At 50.1% G+C, this 19,592-nt stretch overlaps 1 protein-coding gene across 1 annotated transcript in view; it reads right to left on the reverse strand.

Annotated features, from left to right (window-relative positions):
* LOC144138975 (nose resistant to fluoxetine protein 6-like) overlaps positions 1-19,592 on the reverse strand; it is a 100,771-nt gene that overhangs the window by 65,899 nt on the left and 15,280 nt on the right. The window contains exon 3 of the mRNA XM_077671478.1: positions 5,350-5,373. Within this exon, the coding sequence (XP_077527604.1) occupies positions 5,350-5,373 (24 nt within the window). The remainder of the gene's footprint in view (positions 1-5,349; positions 5,374-19,592) is intronic.

Below are 19,592 nucleotides of genomic sequence, written 5' to 3' on the forward strand. Positions count from 1 at the left end.
TAAGAGGCTAGATACGGGATGCGCATGTGCAGCGGGTACACGTGTTTGTTTTGGTGGCCATGAGGGTATATATATATATATATAAATATACATATATATAGTTAAGAGCAAAGGTTCCTGGCTATGAGGTTAGCGCACGATAGAGAAATCAAACTGAAAAACAAAAAATATTTATTCTAACGTTTCCACCGGGGACCGGTCTTTTTCAAAGATACAAGTAGCGCAGATCAGTTGGCTTTAAATACATTTCAGTTGTGGGCGGAGTCAGCAGATGTATCAAGCAAAACGTAGGCTCTACGCGACACAGAAGTGATTGATTGATTGTGGGGTTTAACGCGCCAACGCAACGCAGGCGATTAGGCGCGCCGTAGTGGAGGGCTACGGATTAATTTTGACCACCTGGGGATCTTTAACGTGCGCCGAAATCTCGTACACACGGGCGTTTTTGCTTTTCGCCTCCATCAGAAAAGCGGCCGCCGCGGTCGGTAATCGAACCCGCGATCTTGTGCTCAGCAGCGCAACGCCTTAGCCACTGAGCCACCGCGGCGGGTAACACAGAAGTATGCGAGGCCCCAAAACGCAAGGGGGGGGGGGGGGGGGGGGCAGCGTTGTAGTGCCTCTTTCATCCCCGCATTCCGCCATCACGTTTTACGCAGGAAATCGCTTCCGCGTTTTCACCCCATGCGAAACCACATGCCGTTTTGGGGCTTTCTTCGAACCTCCTTCATCCCCGCCTTCCCCCGCTGCGGCTCTCACACCCCTCCCGCTAAAAAAAAATGGGGTTCGGTCAGCACCAAAATCCCGGGACGCTCGCCGCCGAGTCTGTACACAAAGCAGCCGCGTCGGCGGATTGCCTCGAAAGCACGTAATCCCTATTTCATATTTGCCGCGCTTTCGAGGCGCTTTTTCAAAAAAGTGCTACGAGTTGTGCCGCGCCTCCGCCAGATGGCGCCACGGGTCCCGCGACCGAGAGAAGACGCAGTGAAACATCCCCCTCGCGAAGGGCACGATCAAATGCAGAGCATTTCCGGGGGCGCACGACGGTAAGTAGTTTGCGTTACGTTAATGTTGTTGCACTTATGGCAACTGCTGACGAGAGAGCGCTCGACAGCAGTAATTTGAATGAGTCAACGATACAAGACGCGTTCGTCCCATTCTGTGTCGGCTTTGTGGCGCAGTGGGTAGAGCACCATGTACATTGCGTTCCGCCCGCAGGGTCGAGGGATCGAAACCGGGCGCCGGATAGTATTTTTTTATATAATAGGGAAGGGTGCGGTGCGGACTACGGACGTCAACGCGGGTGACATCGTGAGTTACTGAAATGCTCTGCATTTAAAAACCCTCTCTTATCTCAATCCCCCTCGTCCTTCCTTCATCTTTTTTTGTGTCTGTGTGTATGTGAACGCTTGCACTAGGCGTCCGTAATTAACTCTGGTCTCCCCCATACATTTCTCATAACCAGTCAATTTCCAGTTAAGAAACAAGCCGGAAACGAGCCCCTCCCTAGTCCCTCACTTTCCTGCTTTCCCGTGGGGTCTTCAGTGCCATGCAGCGCCTTCCTCTTATCCTATAGCTTCGCCTGCCTTGATTACGCCCTCTTTTCCCCTCTGTTCCCCGGCACCACTCCAACACTCCCCCCCCCCCCCCCACCACTAGCGTTCTGGGGTTTCGAATACTTCTGTGTTGCGTAGAGCCTACGTTTTGCTTGACACATCTGCTTGCCCCGATCACAACTGAAATGTATTCAAACCCAACTGATCTGCACTTTTTGTATCTTCGACAAAGACCGGTCCCCGGTCGAAACGTTAGAAGATATATTCTTATGTTTTTCAGTTTGACTTCTCTATCGTATATATATATATATATATATATATATATATATATATATATATATATATATATATATATATATATATATATGACAGAAAATAAGGGTTGGCAGTCAAGAAAACCTCGGAAAGCAAAGGGGAGGTTGTGGTGGGTCATAGAAAGAGGTGAAGAATTTTTGAGCCGAAAAGAAAGTGGTGAAAAAATGCCCGCCGGGTGGGATCCGAACCCACGACCTCCAGAATACCGGTCTGGTGCGATAACCACTACGCTACCGGCGGGGCTGTTTCCCCAGCACTTTCTCGGGTATTTATGTTATTTTTGTTTCCTGCACTTGGGGGTGGGAAACAAAAATAACTTAACATATATATATATATATATATATATATATATATATATATATATATATATATATATATTGTAGTGTGAAGAGGTGACAGTGGTCAAAAGCTCTATGCTATCTCCTACCCTTGCAAGGAGATTGGCCGTCGTGCAATAACGGCAAGGAAGATAAAGCACCGGTGAACTGGATAGGCATCATCTTCAGCGTGGACCGCGAGAAGAGCGCGTGAGAGCCAGCCGTGTGCCCCGCTTGCTTTGGACTGCCTTCTCTGAGCATCCTGCCGCATTTCCTTCCGCAATAAACCCATCTTACAGTCTGGTGGAGTGTGCGGGTTCTCCGCCTCAGCTCACCCCGTGTACCCTCAAGCCTGGAGCTCCGAAGTCGCACCCTGCCATCTCCCACTGAGTCAGCCATGCCTGGTGATGCCCAACACAGCGCGTCACCTTCCCCGCCGGCTATCATCTGCTCCGGCGCGATCCGCAGCGTGACCCACCGCAGTTCAATGGCGCGGACGACCAGGACGTCGAGGACTGGCTTTCTTCTTTTGAGCGAGTAAGCGCGTACAATCGATGGGACGATGTCACGAAGCTCAGTAACGCGGGTTTCTCCTTGAGGGGGGTGGCCGAACAGTGGTTTCTGAACCACCCAGCTGATAGGGCAACGTGACCCGCATTTACAACGAACATCACTGGCGTATTCGGTTGCCCAGCTGTGCGCAAGCTTCTCGCGGAGCAGCGCTTAAGAGAGCGGGCTCAACAGGCCGGTGAGACCTTCACCTGCTACATTGAGGATGTAGTAGATCTCTGCCGCCGCGTGAACCCGTCGATGCCTGAGCCCGACATGGTCAAGCACATCCTTAAAGGCATAGACGAGGACGCGTTCCAGATGCTGCTGGCGAAAAACCCCCAAAACGTAAGCGAAGTCGTAAGCTTGTGCCAAAGTTACGACGAGTTGCGCAGGCAGCGCACTTTGACTCGTCGCCGACTGCCACAGCGTGACGATCCGCTCTGTGCACTGGAAGTTGACGAAAACCCGTCCCTGCTGCGGCGCATTAAAGATCTGATTCGGGAGGAGGTCGCCAGGCAGATCTCGCTATTGCCTTGTTTATCGCTGCAGCCGTCGCCGATACAAGATCCTGCCCAGTCGTCGCCACTCCATCAGATGATTCGAGAGCAAGTCGCAGAAGCCATCCCAGCTGCTCCCGAGCCCTTGCCTGTTGCGGCGCCACTTTGCTACGCTGAAGTTGCGGCACGGTCCCCGACTAACGCTTATGTGCCTCGCCGCCGCCCACAGCCGCCGCCGCATCTTACTCAGGTTCGCCCGCCGCCGCTCCACATCAACCCCTGGCGAACGCCTGATAACCGGCCGATATGTTTCTCCTGTGGAATTCCTGGCCACGTCGCACGTTATTGCCGCCGTGGGGTTCCGCCGCCAGGAGACGCTTACCGACGGCCGGCCTACGCTGATAACTCGTACGTTGCTCGCCGCCCTTACAACGACGCCCATGCCGAGCCTCCCTACTCACCGCCTTCTCGTGACGACCTCTCTTCCGGTACCCGCAGGTCGTTCTCCCCTCGACGTCGCTCCATCTCGCCGATGCGGCGTCGTCCGAATGCCCCGGAGGAAAACTGATTGCCGCAGTTCCGGAGGCAAGAACTGCGGCGCCGTCGAAATACCGAAGCCCTTGTCTGTCCCCCGCAAACACGATTGAAGTCCAGGTGGAAAGAATCCCCACTTGCGCCTTGGTTGACACTGAAGCTGCGTTATCCTTTATCGACGAAGAGATTTGCCGCAAATTAAGAAAAGTGAGGTCGCCAATTTCCGGTTTTCATCTCCGCACTGCCACAGCGCATCAGGTCGAGCCCCTCGCAGTTTGCACCGCCCGGATTCTAATACAAAATGAGCTGTACATCATCGAGTTTCTCGTCCTGCCAACTTGTTCCCATCGCATCATCTTAGGGTGGGACTTCTTGTCCCGTCATAGCGCCATTGTTGACTGTGCCCGAGCCGAGCTTGCTTTACTTCCTCTGTTTGACGCTGAAACGGAGAGTATTGCGCTTTCTTCTAAGTTATGCGCCGCCGACGATTGCACAATTCCGCCAGCTTCTGCCGTTCTCCTACCAGTGACATGTGACACAAATTCCGAGGCAACAGTCGTGTTCACACCGTCTAATGTTTTTTCCGGTCGCAAAGGTATCCCTCTTCCCTACGCCGTCCTTACTATAGAGAATGGGGCTGGCACTATGGCTGTCTGTAATTCATCTCCATCCCCTCTAACTGTACTTCGTGGTGAGTCCCTTGGCCGTGTGGAAGCTATTGGCAGCCACCTCGTCGACTTCCCGGATGTGTCACCTTCTCTGTCTATTAACTCAATGAGCCGACCTCTTCCTTTTGACTCTACTGCCTTCGTTACCGCCGTAGATGACAGTCTCGATCCCCTTCAGCGCGACCAGCTTCTGACCCTTCTTCAGCGTTTCAAATCCACCTTCGACTGCCAGAAGACTTCTTTTGGCCGCACGACGACTGTCTCTCATCGAATCGACACTGGCTCCCATCGTCCTTTGCGCCAGCGACCGTATCGCGTTTCGGCCAAAGAACGTTCTGTGATCGAAAGCCATGTTGATGAGATGCTCGAGCGTGGCGTCATTCGGCCATCTAATAGCCCTTGGGCTTCTCCCGTCGTACTTGTCACGAAGAAGGATGGATCGATCCGATTTTGTGTCGATTACCACCGACTTAACAAGATCACTCGGAAAGACGTGTACCCTCTGCCCCGGATTGACGATGCCTTAGACTATCTGCAAGGAGCTGAGTTCTTCTCATCGCTGGACCTGCGCTCCGGTTATTGGCAGGTGCCGATGGCAGACGATGACCGTGAAAAAACCGCGTTTGTGACCCCCGATGGATTATACGAATTTAACGTAATGCCGTTCGGGTTATGTAATGCGCCCGCCACTTTTGAGCGCATGATGGACGATATTCTGCGTGGCCTCAAGTGGAAAACATGTTTATGTTACTTGGACGACATCGTTATATTTTCTCCCGATTTCGACACCCACCTTTCTCGTCTAGAGCAAGTTTTGCAGTGCCTAACGGATGCCGGTCTACAGCTAAACCTTAAGAAGTGCCATTTTGCGGCCCGCAAGCTGACGATTCTAGGTCATGTGGTTTCGAAGGACGGTGTGCTCCCTGACCCTGCCAAGCTACAAGCTGTTGCCGACTTCCCACAACTGACCACTCTAAAAGCCCTGCGCAGTTTCATTGGCCTTTGTTCATATTTCCGGCGATTCGTTCCAAATTTTGCATCCGTTATTGCACCTCTGACAAAGCTCCTTGGCGGCAACCATGACTTGTCTACCTGGTCTCCTGAAGAGTACGTCGTTGCCTATGCGAGCCGCACACTTACAAAAGCCGAATCCAATTACTCCGTCACGGAGAAAGAGTGTTTGGCCATCGTGTGGGCTATTGCCAAGTTCCGTCCCTGCCTTTACGGCCGTATCTTCGATGTCGTGATAGACTACCACGCCTTTTGCTGGCTGACATCACTGAAGGATCCCTCTGGTCGCCTTGCCCGATGGGCTCTACGCCTCCAGGAATACGACATCCGCGTAATATATCGGTCTGGGCGAAAAGACAACGATGCGGGCGCCCTGTCCCGTTCACCTCTGGGCACGGATACAGCAGACCTTACCGCCATTGACTCTACCCCGACATTGCAACCGTTTGAGGACATGGCAGGGCAACAGCGGCAGGATCCTTGGATATCCTCACTCTGCGACCTCCTTTCCAATCCCACGCTGCATACCGCTCCCCGGGCGCTGCGATGTCAGGCTGCGCACTTCGCCATCCGTGATGGACTTCTTTATCGCCGCAATTATCGTCCAGAAGGACGCAAGTGGTTGCTCGTGATCCCTCGTCACTTGCGGGCTGCCATTTGTGAAAGCTTCCACGCGGATGTGCATTGTGCCCACGCAGGCGTGCTTAAGACGTACGAAAGACTGCGGCAGCGCTATTTCTGGAGAGGCATGTACACCTTCATGATGAAGTTTATCCGGGCATGCGAAAACTGCCAGCGTCGTAAGTCCCCGTATCAACAACAAACCGGCCCAATGCAGCCTTTACCCTGCCCAGCGCGCCCTTTCGACCGGATCGGCATTGACTTATATGGGCCGCTGCCAGCTACTGCTGCCGGCAACCGTTGGGCCGTGGTTGCTATAGACCATCTTACGCGCTACGCTGAGACCGCTGCGCTACCGGCAGCCACGGCGAGCGAAGCTGCTTCTTTCCTACTACATCGTTTCATCCTCCGTCACGGAGCACCACGTGAACTTCTGAGTGATCGAGGGCGTGTCTTTTTGTCGGAAGTCATAGAAGCTCTCCTGGAAAAATGCAAGGTGACTCATCGCACCACTACTGCCTACCACCCGCAGACGAACGGGCTGACGGAGAGGTTCAACCGCACTCTTGGCGATATGCTCGCCAAGTACATTTCTTCTGACCACTCCAACTGGGACGCGATTCTTCCCTTTGTGACGTACGCGTATAACACCGCGGTACAGTCCACCACAGGATTCTCTCCTTTTTTCCTCCTGTACGGTCGAGAACCATCCTGCACTCTCGACACAATCCTCCCCTATCGTCCTGATGTTTCGGAGCACACGACTATTTCTCAACTCAGCAGCCACGCCGAAGAATGCCGCCAGATTGCCCGTGCCTTCACTTCTGAAGACCAGTCACACCAAAAACATCATCGTGATGGCGACCGCCCAGAAGCAACTTTTTCTCCCGGCTCCCTGGTATGGCTTTGGATACTGACTACTACTCCTGGTCTCTCCAGCAAGCTGTTATCCAAGTATCACGGCCCCTATAGCGTCGTCGAACGCACGTCGCCTGTCAACTACGTTGTCGAGCCGCTAACCCCGTCTTCAGACCTCCGTCGCCGAGGCCGCGAGACAGTCCACGTGCAGCGCCTCAAGCGTTATTATGACCCTGTTGTCGTGGCGTGCCCCTAAGTCGCCAGGGTGGCTCCCTTCGCCGCGGGGGGTGATTGTAGTGTGAAGAGGTGACAGTGGTAAAAAGCTCTATGCTATCTCCTACCCTTGCAAGGAGATTGGCCGTCGTGCAATAACGGCAAGGAAGATGAAGCACCGGTGAACTGGACAGGCATCATCTTCAGCGTGGACCGCGAGAAGAGCGCGTGAGAGCCAGCCGTGTGCCCCGCTTGCTTTGGACTGCCTTCTCTGAACATCCTGCCGCATTTCCTTCCGCAATAAACCCATCTTACAATATATATATCAGGGTGTCGAACCGAAAAAAATACCGGTTCGGTTACGGTTTGGGGTGCGGGTAAAATAATTTCGTTCCGGTTCAGTTCCGGTTCGACAAAATCACGTATCGAACCGGTTCGCGAACCGGTTCGGGAGCTTGAACCGGTTCGCGAACCGGTTCGATTAGTTGAATTGTCACTGAAATTAGAAAAAAAAACATTTAGTAGTTTAAAGCGACAGTAAAATCAAAACACAAACAAAAATTCAAAATGCTGCTGTTCCCCAAGGGCAGTGGCGCAATTGCAAAGCAAACTTTAAACAATCACGAGATATTAGAAAAACAGATGAAGTGGTGACGATTTACCACCTACTTTCTCATCTAGACTTTATGTTGTCCTAGCGACTATTCATAAAACCACCGCCAAGAGATATGATGGTGGGATATATTTTCTGCCCTTTCATTTTTTGTTGAAATCGCAATCGTCGCTATGGAATCGCCCATCACGCTAACCTTGAAGCCTTAAATTTAGGTCTGCGTACTGGCGCGTTCAAATATCAGCGCTTAATACCAATTGCGCACTTTTTTTTATATATTTGTAACAAAACAGAAAAATCCTACTACAGGCACATAAATACTACCAATGAATTAGATCATTTGGTCACCCTGAATAATTTGTTAGCTGTCACCTTATCGAATGTGTTAGCCACACTTATGTTAAAAGTAAGCTTTAGTTAACGCTCAGTCACTGCAATTCCTTTTGCGAAAGCTATACTGGATGTGTGCATTACAATCAGTATGTCAACATCCCGCCTGACCCCCGGCCATCGTTCCGTGTGCTACATTGCGGAATCTTGTAACAGATTATGCTGTTACAAAATGAAAGGGAAATTTGACACGCGGAGCATGAGATGAACTTTTTTGGCTAGACGCTCTTTAATTCGTCCACAGCAGTACTCCCCTCCGACCCGCCGCGGTGGCTCAGTGGCTAAGGCGCTGCTGAGCGCGAGGTCGCGGGTTCGATTCCCGGCCGAGGCGGCCGCTTCTCTGATGGAGGCGAAAAGCAAAAACGCCCGTGTGTACGAAATTTCGGCGCATGTTAAAGATCCCTAGGTGGTCAAAATTAATCCGGAGCCCTCCACTACGGCGGCATCATCGCCTCTGCTGGGTCGGCGCGTTAAACCCCACAATAAAATCAAATCAGTACTCCCCTCCGGAACGAGTAGCAGTCGAAGTAATGTAGCGAGTTGGGCAGCCAGTACAAGTGCACCTTCGAAAAAAAAAGCAGATCTGAAAGAGACAAAACTGCAGAACAAACAGAAAAGATGATCGCTGGGCGAATGGGACAATGTGAGGTACCGGCCTGCCTTTCTGCACGTGTCATCTGCTTTATTACTGTTTCTGCTTCCAAGAAAAGGTCAAAGCCTGCAGTTTCTTGCCAAGGGATTAAGTGCGCACCTTAACAGTTTTCCCTGACATATCTGTTGTTATTTACACTTGTAAAAAACGGAGCTTGTCCACTGTACTGTCCTAAAAAACGGTCGTGGGTAAGGGACACCGAAGCCACTTGTGGTCAGCAGCAAGCAGTATAGCCACTGAGCAGCTCCTGCGGTCACACTTGTCAAGTATTAACAATTTGCAGGTGTCGGACATTTTAAACAAATTATGAAATGCAAAACGTTTGCACACATCGGGTATGGGCTTTCGACAAAACCTCGGAAAGCAAAGGGGAGGATGTGGTAGGTCATTGAAACAGATAAAGAATTTGGAACGAAAGAAAGAAAGTGGAGAAAAAATGCCCACCAGGTGGGATCCGAACCCACGACCTCCAGAATACCGGTTGGTGCGATAACCACTACGCTATCGGCGGGGCGATTTTCTCCTCCACTTTTTGGTTGTTTATGTTTAGGTATTTTTGTTTCCTGTGCTTGGTGGTGGTAGCGAGAGCCACTCGAACTACTCTAGGTGAAGGGGACCTTCTCTTTAGCCCCCGGGCCGTGACTCGAGTGTCTACGACATGTCGAGAGTGGTCGACCAGTGTTGAACCCTCTTAACCTTCCTATGGCACCAAGACTGCCAGAACAGAGGCCCTCGCTATGCATGTAGCGAATCAGAACAGGAAATAAGGGGCTCGTTGAAAATAACACAGAAAGAAGAGTTGGCAATCAAGAAAACCTCGGAAAGCAAAGGGGAGGTTGTGGTAGGTCATTGAAACAGATAAAGAATTTGGAACGAAAGAAAGTGGAGAAAAAATGTCCGCTAGGTGGGATCCGAACCCACGACCTCCAGAATACCGGTCTGGTGCGACAACCACTACGCTATTGGCGGGGCGATTTTCCCCTCCACTTTCTGGGGTATTTATGTTTAGGTATTTTTGTTTCCTGTGCTTGGGGGTGGTAGCCAGCGCCACTCGGACTACTCGGGGTGAAGGGGACCTTCTTTTTAACCTCCCCCCCCCCCCCCGGGCCGTGACTCGAGTGTCTACGACATGTCGAGAGTGGTTGACCAGCGTTTAACCTTCTTAAGCTTCCTATGGCACCAAGACTGCCAGAGCAGAGGCCCTCGCTATGCATGTAGCTGATCAGAATAGTAAATGAGGGGCTCATTGAAAATTACACAGAAATAAGAGTTGGCAGTCAAGATAACCTCGGAAAGCAAAGGGGACGATGTGGTAGGTCATTGAAACAGACAAAGAATTTGGAACGAAAGAAAGTGGAGAAAAAAAGTGGAGAAAAAATGCCCGCCAGGTGGGATCCGAACCCACGACCTCCAGAATACCGGTCTTGTGCGATACCCACTACGCTACTGGTGGGCTGTTTCCCCACCACTTTCTCGGGTATTTATGTTAAGGTATTTTTTGTTACCTGCACTTGGGGGTGGTAGCCAGCGCCACTCGGACTACTCGGGGTGAAGGGGACCTTCTTTTTAACCCCCGGGCCGTGACTGGAGTGTCTACGACATGTAGAGAGTTGTCGACCAGCGTTGAACCTTCGTAAGCTACCTTTGGCACCAAGACTGCCAGAACAGAGGCCCTCGCTATGCATGTAGCGAATCAGAAATGGCAAATGAGGGGCTCAGTGAATAAGACAGAATAAGGGTTAGCAGTCAAGAAAACCTCGGAAAGCAAAGGGGGGAATGCGTTGGGTTATAGAAAGATCACTCGGTTCAACCCACTACAGCTGAAAGCTAGCTTCGAACTCGTGGCCCCTGACGGCGTGTTACAGCTGCGGCCGAATCACAGGCTTAATCTCCTTGCGGTTTTCACGAGAAACATCGACTCTACAGCAGGTTTATTGAAGATCACCACTCTCATGGGCATCGCTGTTTAAACCTATGAACCACGCCCGGACAACTGCGCCGCTGGAGTCATCAGAGGCGTGCCGCTGGAGATCACCGAGGCTGAAATAAAAGAGCACCTGCTACAAAGAACGCCAGTGAAATCAGTACGTCGCCTGGAAAAAAGGTCGTAATCAATTTACGTCGTCTTCAACACTGACACAAAGCCTGAACAAGTTGTCTTGGGCTATACTCGGTATAAAATGTATGAATACACAGAAAAACCGAAGCAATGCTCTAAATACCAACAGTTCGGGCACATAGCTGGCACATGCAACCGCAAAGTCTTGTGTGCCCGGTGTGGAGCCGACCATGACCGTACTGACTGCAAGTCCGACGAAATACGATGCCCCAATTGTCGACAAAGTCACGAAGCTGCCCATGCCTCCTGTCCAGCCCTCCGCCAAGAGAGGACCATTTACAAGTATAAGAGTCTGAACAAGGTTGACTACCAGGCAGCAAGAGAAGCTGTCATTACTAGTGAAAGCTCCCAACACCGTGGCACCAAGATGGCCCAAGGGAAGAAACGGGATCAACAACCCAAGGTGGCTGCAGTTGATGATTTTGCCGACTTCGAACCGCTTCCGTCTCAGCGATTAGACAATAGTGGAGCCTCAAACGCCTCATCTGCTACTTGCGTGGATTCTGCTCTGCAGACTTCAGCACAACTACGGCTGGCGTGCAACGGTCCTCGTCGAACCCCAACAAGCCGGCAGCAAGAGCAGCCCACTCACACCTCAAGCTCCTCATGGCCAGCGCTGTTGAATGCTGTACGGTCTCTCTTGGCTCCTTTCACGTCTCCAGTGGTGCGTGCCATCTTAACATTACTTGATGTAGTTGCTGCTTTCATGCAGCAATGGGATTTAGCACTGGCACCACAATGCGGCTACAAAATATCCGGGCCCGCGACCACTCCGCGGGCCCGGGAGGATGTTGAGTTTCCCGCGGGAAGCAGTGGCGGGAAGCGCCATGCGCCTCGCGGCTCAACCACAGAAGAGGACGAAGAGGGCGGCAGCGGGGGCATGCGCGTGAGCACGCAATAAAGAAAGAAGAGAACGACGAGGAGGTGTTCGAACTGGTAACGCGGGTGTCGGTCTCTTCGCTGTCGCAACACACACACACACACACACACATATATATATATATATATATATATATATATATATATATATATATATATATATATATGTGTGTGTGTGTGTGTGTGTGTGTGTGTGTGTGTGCGTTCTGTGAAAATAAACCTTTCAGTTGTTAGTAAGCGCCGGTGGTGTCGTCCTTCTTTCTTGTCCGTGTTTTATAGTTCGCGCTGCTTAATTTTCAACAAAGTTTGCCACGATATGGCACAGTTTTAAGACGAACGCTTTAGATCTCCGTGTTTCGTCATGGAGCGTTTGAGGAATATAAAAGCGTGCAGAAAATTGGTGATGCAGAAAATCGCAGAGCAAGCCCCCTGGTGGCGAGAATCAATCCGAGTATGGACGCTGTACAATCCGACACTTCTGCCGCCCTGCATTTCGGCGGGTGAAATTTGCAGCTCGCACGTATTACGCTACGCTTTCGTAAGCATCGTTTCTTCCAGGATACAGCTAGAATTGCCTAATATTTAAAGGCCAACTGGAACGAGAATTTACCTGCCCCAAATTCTGTTTCAAAATGTGGTATATACCACTAAACTCTCTTGTGACCTAATTTTAAGCTCCACACTCGCGCAGTATTTTTATTAAAACCGTTCGAAAATACGCCACTTCAGACGATGCAGAACCTAGCGGATTGTCGCCACAAGTGGTCTCTACTGCGGCGAACTTCCGGAGTGACGTTCCAGTCAGGATTCCCGAGCGGCCGTCGCCTCTCCTCAGTAGCCCTTTTACGCGCGGCCTTACACGAGTGAGCAGCGTAATTTGTGTATCTTGCATGAATAATTGCTTTCACACGTTTCCGTAATGCGAGCAGCTGAAGAAGCACTGGGTTTCCGAGACATAAAGAACAAATTAGAAGAGTGCCGGAGCCGGTCGACGCGAGGCAATACACCGTCGGCGAGCGAGTACGGCAGTTGCATAACGGCTGATTTCGTGGTCGCGACAGCGGCAGCAGGCTCTCGGTCGACTCGACGAGCACGCGAGACGTGTGTACGGCCTACGTGAGGCGATACGCTGTTGGCGCGACTGGTCGGTGAGTCGGCGCGCGAACGACTACGGCAGCTGTGCGACAAGCATATCGGGCCAGAAGGCGCGGCACCCTGATTGGACAATTTAAGCTAAGCTGATTGGTCGGTTTACAAACGGATGTGATGTAAGTTATGTTGGCAATTTTCTGTTTACTGTCGTTTCTTTTTTTCGAAATGGCGGGGACGTCGATAGCAACTGCTTCCAGCGATGAAAATAGTTCTTGTTGCTCTGTATGCGTGTTCTCGCGTCGAAAAAAAAAAAAAACACGCTTCAACACGACAGGAACATGCACCGCGCAACTTAGACGCCGAGGTTGTAGTGCTGCAGTTTTTCGACGGCGCTGGAGGTAAGGAAACGGACAAATTCGCAACACGCTTCGTGTAGTGCTGGGATCACTGCTTACCGGGGCTCTTCGATTTACAGTCTCGGACTCACCGCGGATAGTCTGCGGGTAGTCCGAGGATTCTCCGAAGCCATAGGGATACATGGGAAAATCGAGTGCCGGACTGCTTCCCGGGGAGTCCGCGGTGAGTCCCAGACTGTAAATCGAAGAGCCACACTATCGTACGAAGTGTCCATGGGTAGAGCTGAATGCATTGAAATGTAAATATGAGCTGATGTATATTCGTTATTTCATCGTGTAAATGTTATTAATGTGTGAAAGTAACGAAAGTTTTGTTTCATGGCCTACCCTGTTAGCGTGGTACTCTTCGCTAGTGATTGCTGCGCGTTGAAGCAACGCAATGTGATACATGTTTCACTTGATAATGCCATAGCCCTTGCTAACAGCATAAAACAAGCCAAATCACAGCGCAACATTACAATCGCTGTGTTTCTTGACATCAAATCTGCGTACGACTGCGTGTACCACGAAGCTATATGCTCGGCCATGAGGTCTTCGGGCCTTGGGGGTCGCATGTATGCATGGATCTCGGACTATTTAACCGATAGATGCATCTACATGTCAGCGGACAGCGGTGACACACCGCTATACAGAGTGGCCCGTGGCGTTCCCCAAGGTGGCGTCCTCAGTCCAACGCTCTTCAACATCACTATGATGGGCATAGAGAAGTGCTTACCGCAGTCAGTGGAAATATCTTTGTACGCGGATGACATCTGCATATGGAGTGCTGGACGCAACAGGCGGGTACTGCGTGCGAGACTGCAACGGGCAATCAATTCCATTGCGGCGTTTCTAGGAACCCGAGGCCTAGATATATCAGCTGGCAAGTGCGCTGCCATCGCATTCACGAAGCGTAATATATCAAATTATGGACTCACCGTTGCAGGCTGCACTATCCCCTATGTACCGCACCCCAAATTTCTGCGAGTGACAGGTCTCTGACTTGGTCAAAACACGTCCGCTATATAAAAGACAAGCTTGCGTCCTTCGTCAACATTTTCCGCATGTTATCTAGTAACGCCGGCGGATGCAACGTCCCGTCTCTCCTTCGCCTGTATGACGTCATGTGCGTAGGATTGTTACGCTACAGCCTTCCTGATCTTCTCCCCGTCTCAAAAGGAAATGCGATGAGTCCTGCAAAGTATACAAGCGTAGGTCCTGAGGGAGTGCATAGGAGTTCCGAAGACCACATCCACGGTGGGAACTATGGTGGAGTGTCGACGACTGGCACCACTTGCTCTTGGCGCGCAGGAGCTCCTTCGCGCTCAACTGCGATTTGTAGCACGGCAGCAAGGTCACCCATTAGCACTCAGCTCAGCCACTGAAGTGCGAGACCTTTTGCCTCTTCATTACCAGCACCCTTCTCCTTCGCTACAACCGCCTTGGATGTACCCGCGCTACAAATTACTACTGGAGTGCCAGGCATTACGCGCGAAAAGGATATCGCCACACGTGCCTTAAAGTTCTTCGCCTTGGAACTGATCTTTCAAAAATACAGGGCCCACACCCATCTATACACGGATGGATCTGTGACAGCCAGCTCATCAGCTATAGGAATTTGGATTCCGTCCTCCTGTACCGCCTACAGCGCAACGCTTAGCCACAGGACGACGTCTATGGTCACCGAACTTGCCGCTCTGCGTGCTGCTTTCGCCTACATCATCGAGAAACGAGCACGTCAGTGGGTAATTTTGTCGGATTCTCGGGCGGCCCTTCAGTGTTTAAAATCGCACCCCAAATGTCAGCTTGCTTTCGACATCCATCCATTGCACTTACAAGCTCTAAATGCACACCATCATGTAGAGCTTCAGTGGATTCCTGCCCACTGCGGTATAACTGGGAACGTCAAGGCGGACACTGCGGCATCGATAGCGCATGATCTGCTCTGGCCAGTGATACCGATACCGTTCTCCCGAAAAGATGCTTCTGCCCTAGCGTCCAGGGCTGCCTGGAGATTTCAGCGATCTATGTGGGCTGTTGCGCCGCAACATTACGCGCCGCTTCACTCCATAGACCCGCACGGGACCTTTAGGATGCGTGACGGACTTTCCAAGCATGACGAAGCGGTTCTTCACCGCGTGCGGCTAAATGTCGCTTACACGAATTATTTTCGATTAAAGATGAAACAGGCCGCTTCCCCCTTCTGCACTCTTTGTGACGTGCGCGAGGACTTCAACCACGTATTATGTGAGTGTACGCGGTATAGAGCAGCTAGAACATCCCTTCTAGTGTCCTTGGGTCGACCGCTTTCTAGAGGACTAACTCTAAGTGACGTGCTAGGCCCTTGGTCGAACGCCAAACGAGCATCTCGGGCGACAAAAGCTCTATTGTCTTTCCTGCGAAGCACAGGACTTGATCAGACTCTTTAAACAGGACTCTCTTAATGAGCGCGTCATCTTCATCACCGTCATTATCATCATCTGTTCATTGATCTCATTTTTTCATACATCTGGTGTAGCAAGCTAGGCGCCTTGGCCAGGCTAACCTCACCAGTATCATTAAAGACTATTCTCTCTCTCTCTCTCTCTCTCTCTCTCTCTCTCTCTCTGCTACCTACACCCACACGGGATGCCTTGGCTTCCGAAAACCTTTTTTTTAGAACGTCAAGGCGAGCACCTACTTAATTCAAAGCCCACCTGTAACGTTTGTTATGATCGTACTAGCGGGCGAAATATTGTCACGGTGTCTCTCAATTCCAGCTTGTAATGTATCCCCAGCCTAAAAGGGCGCAATAAAGCCCAATTTTCATCTGTTCAAATGAGAAGCAGCCTAGAATTCGGGCAGTTACTGTCGCATGTAAATATTAATTCCTAATGCTGCTACTGCAGTTGACTCACTAGAAAGTTTAACTGTTTTTGTGTTTTGGCTCTAATGTTAATAATGAAGTAGTCACGCATGCGGAGGCGTTATACGCCTTTTTATAGCTTGGAGTCATTGGCTGTCATTAGGCAGCATGATGTCTTGAGTTCATAGTGTCCCAGTTACCTGTAAAAAAATTACCATTGTTCTTGGGCCCTGTCCAATGCACGTGTACACCTTTTGTTTCTTTTCCGTTGCAGATATCGACAAGGAAGGCCAGTGCTTCTGCTTAGTGAAACAGGAAGCTGGGGTATCTGAAGCATTGCCGGCGGTAAGTTACCAGCATATAGCTGCCACTGGTTAAAAGTGGCTGAACCCCGCCAGGCGATGCAAAGAAGCACGCTTGATAAGTGGGAACCTGCAAGATTGACAAGACCTTTCTTTCTCTGGCCTTCATAACCTTTACCGAGGGCATTATTGCTACCTCCAGGGCTTCTATTTAAGCATTGCATCAAACGCACCATTATGTTCACCAAAGAGGCATGACTCCTGCTGAAAGAGCAGGGAATTGCAAAGCAGCTAGAGAAAGGTGGCCTATCAGCACCATTATGAACAGGATCAGTGTAAGCTTATCCGAACAGACGACCACATAACTCCTACAGAATACACAGCACAGCCTGTCGCACAGCATTAGGCGCGACTTCAGCCATTTTTCTCCAAAACGGTGCCATCGTAATGGTGCAACTAGTGTGCACATATGGGTGAAAACTATGAAGATGAGCCAGTTGTATGAGCAGCAGGGAAAGCGATAGAAAAACAAGTTTCAATGAGGAAAATTTTGCTTTGAAGAAAATGTAAAGGAAATTGGTGCATTTACGCATTGACTCTACGCATCTAACTACTGAGAACAATTTTCAGTTTACTAATTTCTTGCTTTACGAAACTCTGCCTGCAGCTGAGTGCGGGTTTGTGAATTAATTTAGACCACCGAGCAATACTTACCTTGCATGAAAATCTGAATATACAGGCATTTTGGGGGGGTTTTTGGCCTTCAATATAAAGACTGCCAGTGCTGATGGGATATCATGTTCTTTTTATTGTGAAGAATCCCTTATATTTACTTTACAGATTGTTTTGCTTTAACAGGCATGCGGGCTCGACTGGAAGTTCATGTGCTGTTTACACGATTGTTTCTTCCCTGCTGCTGCATGCTAGATGTCTCCAATTATCTGACCTATACCGCTCTTAATGCAAGTTGACATTCATTATTTAGGTTTTTTGGAAGGACTGGCCAATAAAGCATGCATGGTTGCATGGGAAATTCATGCTTTACAGTAGACAAGTGAGTTTTCTAGAAACTCCCTGTTGTCTGGTCGCAGCCTGACATATAGGTTTCCATAATGTCGAACCCAGTCGTAAAGGCTAATGCACTCAGGAGACTGAAAGAATGTGTGAATGTAGAGAGCTTGTTCCACTCCCGAGTATGATCATTCTAGTTCACGAGGGTGCTGCTTTGGGCCTGTTGGTATGACATGATGAAACCTTGAAGCGCTAGGACACAGGGACAAGCGAGTGGGACACACAAGGCGCTACTTCCAACAGTTTTATTAGCAGACGAAAACACACACATATATATATATATATATATACACATGAGCACTGCCCCACGTCGTAATGCAATTTTACACGTCACACTCCATTAAAAAAATCACGCTCTTTCTTCGATAAGGCGACAGACGCAGTACTAACACACTCGTGGTCCGCTTTCGCTATCATGTCAGCTTCTATTATCTCTCGCGTAAGCTGGTTCTTAAGCTTGGTAACAACTGCGCACTTGTCGAACAGGGGCTTGCAACCATGCTGCTTGCAGGGTGACGCAAGCCATCCCCCAGTGTTGTTCTTTGCGTCATTGCCGTGTTCAAGGAGACGATCATTGAGGCACCGCCCTGTTTGTCCGATATACCTTTTCCCACAGTCCAACGGAAGGCTGTAAACAACGCCTTCTGCGCAAGCCACAAAGCGGTTTTTGTGCTTTTTGTTGCACGTCGATTTCGTGGAAAGGCTGGGGTCCGTCAGTCTGCATAGCTTGCCCAATTTGTTGGGAGCCGAAAAAACGACCCTCACTTTTGACCACTCGGCTATCTTTTTCAAATTGTGGGAAAGTTTGTGCACGTAGGGTATTACCGCCGTTTTTTGCTTTTCGATGGGCGTTGCCTCGATCTCACCGTTGCCTCTTTTTTTCCGTTCCTTGAGCAATGTTTCCGCTACCGAAACTAACACATGTCTGGGGTACCCAGCCTGAGACAAGCGCGCATCTTGATTGCCAAGGGTCTGACTCATGAAATGAGGACAAGATTTATTTAAGGCATTTCCGAAGCATAATTTTACGATTCCCCTTTTCACAAGCATGGAATGCGCAGAGTTGTAGGGGAGGAGCGGCTTATTTGCTCGTGGTGCGTAGCACCAGCCGACATGGACGTCGGTTGTTAAGATCTTTAGGTTTGTTCATGATTATTTAATTGTTCTTAATTGCAAGCGTTGCATGTTTGAGTCGGAGGCTTTCAATGTATTATCAAAAGTTAGGCAGCGCCTCGCACCGCTTGAACTAACACATGAACTTCGAGACAATGGGTCAATCCGGTTTTTAGATTTATGTCTTTCATTTAAAGATAAACATGTCGGCTGGTGCTACGCACCACGAGCAAATAAGCCGCTCCTCCCCTACAACTCTGCGCATTCCAAGCTTGTGAAAAGGGAATCTTAAAATTATGCTTCGGAAATGCCTTAAATAAATCTTGTCCTCATTTCATGAGTCAGACCCTTGGCAATCAAGATGCGCGCTTGTCTCAGGCTGGGTACCCCAGACATGTGTTAGTTTCGGTAGCGGAAACATTGCTCAAGGAACGGAAAAAAAGAGGCAACGGTGAGATCGAGGCAACGCCCATCGAAAAGCAAAAAACGGCGGTAATACCCTACGTGCACAAACTTTCCCACAATTTGAAAAAGATAGCCGAGTGGTCAAAAGTAAGGGTCGTTTTTTCGGCTCCCAACAAATTGGGCAAGCTATGCAGACTGACGGACCCCAGCCTTTCCACGAAATCGACGTGCAACAAAAAGCACAAAAACCGCTTTGTGGCTTGCGCAGAAGGCGTTGTTTACAGCCTTCCGTTGGACTGTGGGAAAAGGTATATCGGACAAACAGGGCGGTGCCTCAATGATCGTCTCCGTGAACACGGCAATGACGCAAAGAACAACACTGGGGGATGGCTTGCGTCACCCTGCAAGCAGCATGGTTGCAAGCCCCTGTTCGACAAGTGCGCAGTTGTTACCAAGCTTAAGAACCAGCTTACGCGAGAGATAATAGAAGCTGACATGATAGCGAAAGCGGACCACGAGTGTGTTAGTACTGCGTCTGTCGCCTTATCGAAGAAAGAGCGTGATTTTTTTAATGGAG

This window comes from Haemaphysalis longicornis, unplaced genomic scaffold, assembly GCF_048455015.1.
Source record: "Haemaphysalis longicornis isolate Haplotype H1 unplaced genomic scaffold, Haemaphysalis longicornis Haplotype H1 scaffold_5, whole genome shotgun sequence".
Classification (NCBI taxonomy): Eukaryota; Metazoa; Arthropoda; class Arachnida; order Ixodida; family Ixodidae; genus Haemaphysalis; species Haemaphysalis longicornis.